The 12401-nt window shown below is 34.7% G+C and overlaps 1 protein-coding gene across 1 annotated transcript in view; it reads left to right on the plus strand.

Moving 5' to 3' along the window:
* The window catches only part of LOC309883200 (connector enhancer of kinase suppressor of ras 2-like), a 176665-nt gene that overhangs the window by 107120 nt on the left and 57144 nt on the right, over nucleotides 1-12401 (plus strand). The window contains exons 10-12 of the mRNA XM_082771099.1: nucleotides 5772-5918; nucleotides 11259-11392; nucleotides 11997-12202. Of these exons, the coding sequence (XP_082627225.1) occupies nucleotides 5772-5918; nucleotides 11259-11392; nucleotides 11997-12202 (487 nt within the window). The remainder of the gene's footprint in view (nucleotides 1-5771; nucleotides 5919-11258; nucleotides 11393-11996; nucleotides 12203-12401) is intronic.

Below are 12401 nucleotides of genomic sequence, written 5' to 3' on the forward strand. Positions count from 1 at the left end.
TACAACTATGTAAAAGGGATAACAAAAGGATGTAGTAGCCTAGAACAGCTCTTTCCGTTCAAACACATGTGCTTTGTTGTGTAAGGTGTTTGTTATGTTATGTCTAAATAGCCGGTATTTTAAAATAATGGGGATGCATTTTCATAGTTGATAGGTTCATTCTTTGGAATGGAGGATGCTCTGTAAATACATGAGCCACAGCCTAATGCCCTTTCATACTGCTCATTGTCTGTCAAATTTTGTACTTTGAAATTAGCATGAACACTGTTTGGATTTATAAAAATGTCTAAATCCCTGTTGCTGGTAGGTTGTATTCTGAATCCCATTCATAGAAATCTGAGTCTTCTAAAAGAGAAGATACCAAGTCAAGAGCCCTGCAACAATTAATGATTTCCAGCACTAATTTATTTATGTTAAGATATTTATTGAATTAATATTCCAGATTTATGTGTGTTGAATTGGAAATTTGAGTCTTAATGGGTGCTCACTTTAGATGGAGGTAAATCTGTAGCCGTGGTGATAGGTCATATGATCTGTGTTTCAGCACACTGTGTTGTGAAATGCAAGTAGGAAAAGGAGAGATAAAAACTGAACAAGAGATGTCATGACAATTACTTCTTCCCCCCAAAAAAGTCATTTGGTTTGCAAAGAAATTTCCATGTATCACTGAATCTCAGGATTCTGCCTTTCAAAAGGGCTTAGTAACAGTGTCTTCCAGTAGCACATTTTGCATCATCTTGGAATCTTGCTGCATTTCTCTGTTATTTAATGAAAATAACTGTAAGATAATAGATAAACATTGGTATTTCCATCATCAATTATTTTTAGTAACACTAAGGATATTAATGAGGAGAGTGAATCAGCTACAGGTGTTAATGATGAGCTTTCCAATCAGTGACAGAAAGTCTTATGATCTCGCAGCACATTTTTGTTTAATAATAATTTCTGATTTCCATGTTAATGAAACTAATTCCCTTGATAAATTCCCTAGCCTGGGCAGTATTGTAAGGCAAAGTGAATTACCAACAGACTTAACATACAAAAGATGACTGTTTCTTTAACAACAAGTTGAGTTTGCTCATCTCTCCCTCCTCTCTCCAGCCCCCCCCCCCCCTTTTTTTTTTTTTAATGAAAATATGAAGAAAGGTCATACAGTTAAGATTCAAATAAATATCCAGATGGGTTTGCTTATGTATTGAAAGAGCCTTGAGGGGAAACATCTGTCCTGGTTCATGTAGGGGTTAGGTCCTACTGGAGTCAAAGCAAAATTACTTGTTTGCAGGTGGTGTGCAATATCATATGTTCTAGTTATTTAGTAAATACCATTCTGTACAATTGATTTCCAGATCAAATGCCCAGCAATGCAGTTCTTAAACTCATTTTTAGTTTACGCTCTGTCTTTTTGCATCCTAGGTAAGATTAAAGCTGGGCAAATGATACAGTGAGTTTAATGTGCATAACTCTCAGAAACACATGGAGGTTTAGCCTACCTTCCTTCTGGCAGGTGCACTGTGTATTTTTGTATTTCTTGGAAGTTTTTCTTTTTTTTTTTTTTCAGAGTCCCAGTCAGTACTTAGAGGTTGACAAAACAGTGAAGGAATTGAAGGATCACATTTATGCTTTATCCCCAGAATTTTCAGGAAAAACAGAGAAATGAATATAGATATTCTGTCCACTAAGCACTCAGAGTTCCACTCTGAGTTGTTTTCTAAATTTGTACCATGACAAATACACATAATGAGTTTTGAGGAAATCAGCATGGAGGTAAATAACTGTGGTGGTGGTTTTAACCACTGGAATCCTTTGATAAGCCTCAATGTGTTCAACAGTCCTGCTGTTTTTTCAGTTCCTTTTATAGGTGAGTATGTCATGGACTTAATGCCTATGCACTCATCCACAAATGCAGTGTTTAGTGTTTTCTTCAGATTTTTTGTTGTTGTTGTTGTCTATCATGTTAGGAATTTTTAATGTTAGTTTATTTTTCATACAGATCATCCATCAATCATCATCAGCCAGATAGCCTTTATTTTAAAAAAGGAGAAAAGGTGCTTGTCCAGTATGAACATGGTTTGGATGTATAAAAATGCCCAAATCCCTACTGCTGGTGGGATGTGTTCTGAATCACATTCAGACAAATCTAGATCTTCTAAATGAGAAGGAAAAAGCCATTACTGGGGAACTCTAAAGAAGATATTGAAGAACAAGAAGACAAACTAGTTTACTGTGGGTTAATGAGCAAGCTTTGTTTTTCTGCATATACTACTTATGCAGTCCCAACTACAAAATCATCAGTTTTAGGTATACAAAATTACTATAGCATTCTGGATATTTATATCATTATAATTTTATGGTAAAGAAATTTAGCACCATAGGGACTAAAATTTTTTAGTTATTGTTTTCGAAGTTACCATATATTGCACTTTCCACTAATTAACTTACTTGTACTTTCTATGAGAAAATTAATCCTTTAAAATAGACTATAGCAATACATTTTTTCCCCTGGAGCCGTTTTTTCTGCACTGCTGATGTACAAAGCAATAAAAATTATCGATTGAACAATCCTAAATGTAAACTACCAAAGAAAATTAAACTTCTGCCTGCCTCTTACCTTATTCAGTGAGTTATATTCATCTCTGTTTCTTCTATGTTTAACATCTAAATTAAAGAGTATTTTCTTTGGACTAACATTAAGTCAATTGTACTTTTAGCCAGTGAGTATCAAATTTCCTGCGATTCTCATCTTTTCTCTTTACAAACTGTATGTTACTGTGGTGGCAATTTTCATTGCTGGCATCTGACAGTATTTTGCACATTCTTTGGGTTATGAACAAGGAGTACAGCAGTTGTATGACTTTCCACACTCTACTTTGTAGGTCTGATTTACAAAGAGAACAAATATATGGAAATAGCGTGTTGTATTACAATATGCAAATCTGTTTAGCAGAGAACATGCACCATGACTAGACCTTTACTGTGCCGTGCAAAGAGAACATAACAATGCCCTGACTTTCCACACTCTACTTTGTAGGTCTGATTTACAAAGAGAACAAATATATGGAAATAGCGTGTTGTATTACAATATGCAAATCTGTTTAGCAGAGAACATGCACCATGACTAGACCTTTACTGTGCCGTGCAAAGAGAACATAACAATGCCCTGAATTTGTTGATTTGAGTGTAATGGCTATCCTAATTGCTCCAATTTCATTTATTCAGGAAAATAAAGCATCATGCTAGTCTTTTTTTCCTTCATTAATCTAATTTACATGTTAACTTTTATTACCGAGTGAAATATCTTAACCCATACTGTAGAACCTGATTAACTGAATGGTAAAAAACTTTAAAGGAGCAAAAAAACGTTTTGCTGAACACATCTCACCACAGCTAGAAGCCAGTAATTGCAATTAAAGACTGTTTAAGAATAAATGTCAAAATCTGTCTGAAGGACTGGTTTTCAACTAAGATTTTTAATCCACTGTAATGACTTCTATTTTCACAAAGATATTTTTAGTAATACAATTTATAATAACATGTCCAAATTCCTATGAGCATTTTATCATAGCCTAGTAGTAATGATTGCAGACTTCTCTTTAATAGATCTTGCTATTTAATGGTTTTGTCATTAAGGTTCTCATTGGAATAATTTATCATTAGCTTAATTATTTATCATTCTTATCTAAAAGGAGCACACAAAACTCCAAAGGCTTCAGCATTCTGAAAATTACAGCAATCTATAAAAATCAAAAATAGTCCGTCCACTTTTAAATTTAAAATTCAGCAAAATATATGTGTGTGTTTCTACATAAATATCCTGTCATGTTATAAGCAAAGTGCAAACCAGAAGCATTTGTATGGAATGGAAGTTGAGATATTTTTGTTTAGTTGTGGTCTGTTTGTGACCAGTGCATTTTTAGAAAGTTTTCAGTAAACCAGCAACATTAAAAATAGAATAGAACTGTAAAGAGCTATTAAAATGCTTTTTAGCACTATGAGACATACAGTGCTTTCCAAGCCAAATGTTCACACTTGGGATCCGGGCTTCGGCCCACTGTAGAAATCAGGTATAAACTGTGAAGCTAAACTTCTCTCAGGCCTTTGTGAGAGGATTTGAACCTCTACCTTCATGTATAATCAATTATCTTCCTCTAAAAGGAAGTAATTATAAATGGTACTTGATATAATATACTGATACATGTAGACTGCACTGATTCTGAACACTTAAATCTATTTTTTTAATATTTTATTTTTAATAGTAGTGGGAATACACATTTTGGTCATGTTACCATGAACTTGCCAGTTAAGCATAGTCAAGGGGCATAGCAAATATAATGGCACCAAAGGCTCGCATACACTTGTACAGCTCCAGCTCTTGGATTCCCTAAAGCTTTTTATTCATAATAGCTCACTTCAAGGCTGCCACAGTTCAGCCTCAGTAAGGTTGTCGTTGCAGAAATGCTGTTCACGCACAGTGCTCTGATTCCTAAGAGCTGTGGTCATTTTTATCTAATCACGAGTAACCTACAACAGGCCTTTACTATGGTCCTTTATTAACACAATAAAAATCTGCTGTGTTTGGAATAGAAAAAGGTGAGAAGAGTTTAATACAGGCTACTTTTAGAGCTGCTGGGAGCTCAGCTTTTCTGTAAAAGAAAATTACTTTTGCAGGACATATTCCATGCAGGATTGGATCCATACTGCTTTGTTTAGCAGAACTGGGGGAGAAGGTGACCATCAGTGTTCAAGTTAAAGCCTGATTCACTTCAGTAACATCCTGCACCTATTCACTTTTCTTCAGTAGCAAATCTAGGAATCTAATCTGAATTGGAGAAAATGTGATTTAAAAAAGGCTAGGAAAGTCCTCCAGAGTCCTCCCTATAAATATTTCTGCAGGCCTTGCTGTTTCACACAGCTAAATGTGAACCAGTAACCTCATTGTCACTTACAAGAGGTCATTCTTTCTAGTAACTCCTTTCTATATAGGCTTGCTCTTGTAATTTGAGTTATTTCCCAGTAATAACAAGGTGAGACTAAGTGGAGGAGATAGCTGTGCTATAGAAGACAAATAAGGATAATTTTTCAGAAGCTTTTTTTCTGGGTTTTGTGTGTGTGTGTGTGTTTGTTGGCGTGTCCCCTATAGTAAATCCTTTAGGAAAGGAGGGATTATACTTTTGGTCTTTGTCCATTGGCTCATCATTGGCTTCCTGTAAAATACCTGCCTCCTCTTATTCCTTATCCTATCTCCCTGCCCTCTTTTTCAGTAATGCTTTCACTACCTGGGGAAAATACTAATACTAATACTAATATTGTGTCTGTTCAGAAGCAACATGCACATGGAATGGCTATCCAGTCAACCATTTTGTATAAAAGGGGAGTTTTGCTTGTCTTTCTCTGAGGGGTATTAATTTGGGCCTTTGCAAAATCACTTCCTGAAATCTGTGCGGCACTTGTTATGCCCTAACTATTTTTGAAACATCAGTTCTACTTGCAAACTTGATTTAAAATGTACGGTGACCTCGCAGATTATCTAAAGGGAGACAGTGTTCACTTATGCCTTATTTTGTTGAGAAACCTAGCAAAAAGAAATAACAAAAATAACCCAGATTCAGCAGCAGCATTTCAGTCCAACAGAATTAATCACAAACTCTTTATAAAAACTGCTTATGTTCAGAAAGAGCGGGCTGTAATACACCTTCCCAGCTAATAGAAGAGTTCCTTCACATGTAAAGTTAAATGGAAAGCTTTCAAAATTCAATTATGGAATTTTTTCTTAGGTTGGCTGGCAGCTGAAGAACCTAGTAAATGCACTGCGGGAAGACCCAAATGGAGTGATTTTAACCTTGAAAAAACGTCCTCAGAATACTCTAGTTTCTGCTCCTGCCCTTCTGAAAAATGTGAGGTGGAAGCCTCTTGCGCTTCAGGTAAGAAGGCTGCTGCAACTCTGGTGTCATGGCAAATTCTTTCCACTAATAAAGAAAATCTCTAGAATTGTTCCTTCTGATGGGATGAACAGGAACCTCTTTCAAAAGCCCTATTTCCTTTGAAATACAGTGCTAAGCTTGTGTGGCAATATGTGTCAATAAGGTTGTTTTCCTCTGTTTTTCCCTGAATTTGGGAACCACAGGAATTCACAAAAGGAAAGAATATCTATGAATAATACTGCTAAGAAAGTAAGCAGCCAAAGATTCAGTAGTTTTCTTTGGCTAGCAAAGGCCTCCCCTTGCCTCTCCTTCTTTCCATTATTTCACAACCTATCACAACTACTTGTTTTCACCAAGAGTGGTAGTCCTTTTGAATTTCAGGAAAAGTCTGCTTCTATCCTACATTTCTCCTCTACTTGTTTTTGGTAGCAATGCTAATAGACCCTCTGATATTTCTGCATAAATATGCCTTGAAAACCTGTTGACATTTAAAGAAAAATAAATAAATAAATAAAAAACATCACAGCTGGTTCTTCCTACAACATCAACATATGTTGTAGAAACAACAATAAAAAAGACTGACCTTAAACATGCATAGTCACTAACTTAAAAGCTTGCCTTCAGTAGTGACATTTTGTCTTTAATACTGTATAACATTCTGTAATAAGTGTATACACTTTCGTAACATGGAAACTGTTGTTTTGCTTGATTCGCAAGATATGTGGATGTGTTTCTAAATGAATGGAACAAAGCAAACCCTACAACCCTATGCAGACAAATTTTCTTACTGCCTGCCACTTCCTGAATCTTTCATTCCCCAAAGTGCCTGCATCCTACACAGCTGCTTCACTTAAGCAGTTTGTGCAATCCCTGCAGCTCAGGAGTGCTGACACTTTGTTTCACTGCCATCTTTCCTTTCTCTGTGCTACCTTTTCTGGGTGAACTTCATACGAAGTCTCCAGAGCTAGCAAAATGGAAATTGCACTTGTAACAGTGCTTCCATAGAGATCCTCTCCTTATATTATTATATTAAAGAATTTGAATTCACAAGAATCACAAATTCAGGAAGCTTTATGATGCCAATATCTGTTCTATAAATGACTTGATATTTTCAACAAAACTTGTCATCCTTTGTCATGGTAGTCAGATAAATGAAAGTGCACCAAGCTATTTTTGTGGATTTATCAACAATTTCTATTTTTGTGATGTGTTCTCTTCTGATGGCCTAGAGCCCCTGAGGAACAAAGGGTGCTTTAAGTGTGATTCTCACTAGGATGTTTCTTCTATGCCAGAAAACAGTAGTGAGGGATTTCAATAAACATATAAATCATCTCAGGAAATAAAAAGAGCACTGCCAATATTATTTCTTAAGGGTAGATTTTGTAATAAGTTGTAAACTAACTTCAGGGTTTTGGCATCTTGTGGTCTTCTTTAGTCTTCATGCCACAGAAGTGAGCTCAAGTGATAGGACCTAGAAAAAAAAAAAAATCCAAATGCAGTTCTCAGTTTTACCAGTTTCTTACCTCTATCTGGAATTATGTATTATTGTCATTAATGGCTTGGAACTAGCATGATTAGATTTCAAGATGACACCAAAGCTTGTATTTCCTGGACAGCTGACCTAACAGCTTGATACTGCTGAAAAACAGTGATCTCACTTCCCTTGCCCTGTTCTTGGCTGCCAAATGTCCTTGCCTTTGTCTGACTTTGGCATTGTTTAGATCATCCAGATCAGTTTAATTCATTGAATTGGTAGGGAGGCTTCTGGTTTTGTTTATTTGTTTTTCTGGAGCTTTTTATCACTAATGGATTAAATTGGCACTCAGAGCATCAGAGGCTGACAGACTCTCAAAAAATAAGTGGAATACACTCCGCATAGACAGAAAGTTTTTTTTACTTTAGACAAAAGTAACCAGCTGCATGAATGTAGGATATGGAATGACTGGCTAAGTAGCAATCTGTCAAAAAAGTCTGAGTTAAAGTAGATAAAAAACTGAAAATAATTCAGCAAATGTCAGACTGTCACAAAAAAGGGTAACGTAATACACCATGAAATAGAACACATGCAAAGCAATTCTTCCATCCTGATTTAGGATTGGTAAGGTTTAAACAGCAAATCTCTGAACAGTTTTTGACTACAAGCTTTCTTTTCTTACTAGCAGTTGTCTGATTTTCTTCTGTATTTTCCTTTTTACTTTATTGCTTAAGATGTAAGAAAAGAAATATAGATATATCAAGATGAAACAAACCTAAATCTTCTAGAAAAAAACAGAGAGAAACATTTGCTTTTCTTTGCTTCCCTCCCCTGACATACTGTAGAAAGCAGGATCCTAGAGGAATCAGACTATTAGCTCCATTACCTAGGAAGTGACAGTCCTTTTTCTGAAGTCCCAGATATTGCATAGTCATTGATGGGAGATGTATAAAGTTCTTCTTTAGAATAATTAAAAATAGAATAATTTTAGAATAAATTTATTTAGAAGAAATCATGCAAACACTTTTGTACATAGCTACGTGAAGTATTGTATGTGTACTATTTACAAATATGATGATTCTTTCACTAAATGCTAAAATGTAACTTATTTCTCATGCAAAACCACTACATAGTTTGGGAAGGAATACAGACAGTAGGATCTCAGAACTTGAAATTCAGAGGCCTGAAATATTTGTTAGCTCTGGCTGGTATTCAGCAGGAAGTTGTTATGTTTTTTATTATTGCCTAAGGTTCTTATAGGCATTGTGATTTATTATTTTTTTCACAATATTTATGTTAAAAAGCATACCAAGTAGTTAATTTTTGAATTACTAGAGATACAGAATTTGTGAATGTATTTTTTTGGTCTAATTGTAGTATTTCTGTGCTGTATATAGTTTCCCTTGATGGATAAGTAACATCAGCAGACTATTAAAATAGGCTGACATTCTGTTACAGTTATCTTTCAGTGAGACATTTCAGTCATTTTCTCATTTTGTCTCTAGTTGACATTATGTTATAATAGAAATCTATTTTCATTTTTAAACTCCGATTGTCTTCCCACTCAACACTTACTTTATCTTCAATGGCGAATAGTACTCTTGTGTTTTGTTTTGTTTAAAAAAAAATAAAAATAAGCACACCAGAAACTTCATTCAATGAAAGTACATTTATTGTATTTTTTATTTCTATAAATATTTAATGAGAATATTTCTTCCTGTTACAAGTACTTGACCTGGAACATTAAACTTTTTACTGTTTTGCTTGAACTATAGAATCTGCTCTGTAGTGACATGAGTAGTAAAACTAGTCAAACAGTGACAGTTTTCTAATAATTTTTGCATAACAGAAAATGCATGTTATGCCCTGAAACTTTTTAAGTAACTTTAGAATAATTCTACTCAAGTAGCTCATTTCAGATTTTGAAAACTATATGCATTTGGAGAGATGTCGCTTTATACAATATAAATATTTATAAATTCTATGACATTATGAGAAGGAAAATAACAAATCTGTTTAGATTAACTTGGAAATTAGGGTGCTGCCCATATACTTTCATGTCTCAGTGAGAAATGTCTTGGGCAAGGAAACTCTTGAAACACCTCATGCAAAGAAAATGTGGCAAATAGTTGTGTTTTGTTCTCCTAAATCTCTTCTTTTAGAGGAAATGATGAACAGTGAATCCCTTTTCTTCTTAGTGCTACTCATTATTTTTCCATTGTATTCATGTCTATCATTGTATTCTCTTACTCTGAGGACAAAAATTATTTACTTTAAAATGTGTATATTTCAATTTTCAAAAATTTATAATCCAGAAGACTTGAACACACCATGAATGTACCAGTTCTTTTAGAGCACAGCTGTAGCAATTTGCCAGTATGTGAGAAATACTCATGTATTGTGAGTAATAGTATTAAAGTTTCTGTTTCTTAGTTGTGAGTAGAAGTACTTTTATTGTTGAACATTCAGCCTTTCTTAATAGCAGCTTGTCCAATAGGCAATTAGCTGTCTGTATCACTAGCATGAATGAATCTGTTCCGACAAAAATGCCACACTGTAGGAATTCATAGGGTGATACGCAGTTACAAAGCCCCATTTTCCCTTACCGCAGGCAATCCATGTAGAAGAGTGACGCCTGTGTATTTTCTGTGAATTCACCCATCAGGGGAATTCTGGGGATTGAGTTTATTCCTTCAAAGGAGAAAGCAGAGACTCAGTACCCCATCCTTAATCTTCATATTCCCTCAGAAGGTAAGGGATGTCAATGTTCAAGCCTATTGTTGCTGTATTAATGGGCTTTAGCAGCTTCCTGTATCTTGTCCTGCTGTTTTTTGCAGGATGGACTGGGGCCATATGTTTGTTGTTTTGAACAGCACTTTTAAATAGATACACTATTTAATTATCCCCAATATTTGCAAAACACACTCAGGATCATAGCAATATATTTTGTTTCCAAAACAGTTGTTTTGTTTTTTTTTCCATTTGGCAAACAATTGTTTATTTCTGGTGAGGGTTGAATTTACCATTTATGTTTCAATTTTATTCTGGTATTGAAGCATTGCTTAATTATTTTCAAGTTTTTCAAACTTGCTAGCCAAAATAAGGGGAAACAGATAGTATTTAGAACATAAAAAGTAACTAAAGTGATAAAGAAGAGTGGAAAGGAAAGATCTTATTTTATGGGAATTATTCACAAGAGACTTGGTATAGGTAATTTCTCTGTGAAATTGGGTTTCTGATTGTCTGTTGGTGACAGTGATAATTTATGTTTTGACCAATGGATAAATTGGGTATCCAACTGCAGGTAAGTTGGAGGTTTACTAGAATATGTTCTGTTTAGTCTTTTTACTGTTATTGTCACTAGAAAATTGTTGAAATAGTGATTGTATGCTAAATGCAGTGGTTAATACTGTGTATAATGTAGTAGGTCTTAATTTCCAGACAAGGTATGAGAAAGACAGTCATGAATGATACTTGTCATGGGCAGTGACTTTTTATCTATTTGTACTGATGAAAGAAACCCAAAACACTTGATCAGAGTAAGAGAGGTTTAACAGTAAAGCAGGGAAGACTCTAATTTGGACCCCTATGCAGACTGATGTTCTCAAGGAAAAATATCCTTAGCCACTATTTAAAATTGCTTGTACTCGAAACACATAAAAATATTCTCAAAGTTTATCTCTAGAAGACAGAAAGCCTTGCATTTCAAAAAAGATTACAATTGGTCTTTGTAGTCTTCATCCAAAAATGGCTAATCCAAAAAGAGGTCATGATTTGTAAAATGGTGCTTGTTGATCTAAGTGTTGTTTGTAGCACTGAAAACATTAATTTGTTCTTCATGTGTTTGGGTTTTGTTTGTTTTACAGCCTGTAATTCCAACCAGTCCAACAAACAGTTCTACAACACCAACAAGTACAATGGGCATGTCCTCCAAAATGGAGAACTCAGCACTCCAAGATGTTTACATTCTTTCTCCTATGTCAGGACTTTATGGCCCCAGGTATTTACTTCCAAGTGAATGTGAGCTTTTGACAAAATAATAATAATAATAATAATAACATTTTAATTTTACTAGACCAATAAAAGTAAACAAAATAAAAATGCCCAAACCCATATATTTAGTAAAATTAAGAGTTAGAATTGCATTAAGTAACGTATCTTTGTTTTGAGACGTTTTTACCTTTGATTTAGCTAGATACAGGTTGAGCAAAACCTGGTTTGGGTCCTAAACTAGAAAACCACTTAAAGAAGTCTTTAATCATTTATTTTGACTTACGCTTTTGTGACCACATGTAGCTTATTCTCAAGCATGCATTTTGCAACAGAAATCCTTGCCATCTCATGTTACACCAATTACTTATGCTTCCTTTCAAATAGTAGAAAACTTCTGAATAGCTATGTTTGTCTTTCAGTTAAAATAAAATCTAATGATGATTTCTTTAACTTATATTTGTTGAAATTGAAACTCTTAAAAAGTTCTCATACGTAGCAATTCAATTACATTACTTTTTTCATTTGTAGTGCTTAGGTTAGATAGTTGGTACACTTTAGTTTTTTCATAAAATGCTTAATTTCCCTGCAATCTTCTGGCTTACAATTTTTAGGGATGAAATTGGAATAATGTCTTGTGATGACATCAGCAAATTTGGGAAATCTGGAATGAAAGGCTCTGAGTCTCCAAGTTATTTTCTGGAACACGAGAGTGGTAAATACTACACCTTAATTGAAGGTGAAGGCCATCCTTTGGGCTCTGAGTATGAGAGAAGCAGAGCTACAGGAGTGCGGAGAAGAGAAAAAACACCCACTCATGGTAGGCCTGGTTTCTTTAACATTTTTTGATTGACTGGATTTAGAAATTGTACTATGAATGCTACAGCACCCCCAAATATCTGTCATTTTTTGTTAGATCATGACCTGTTGGCTCTGAATTTCAGACAAAAGTTTATGTGAAGGAATAATTAATATAAATACAATCTAATGTTCAGGATCAGGATTATAGAAGTTATAAA

Source organism: Aythya marila (assembly GCF_965140915.1).
Source record: "Aythya marila genome assembly, chromosome: 13".
NCBI lineage: Eukaryota > Metazoa > Chordata > Aves > Anseriformes > Anatidae > Aythya > Aythya marila.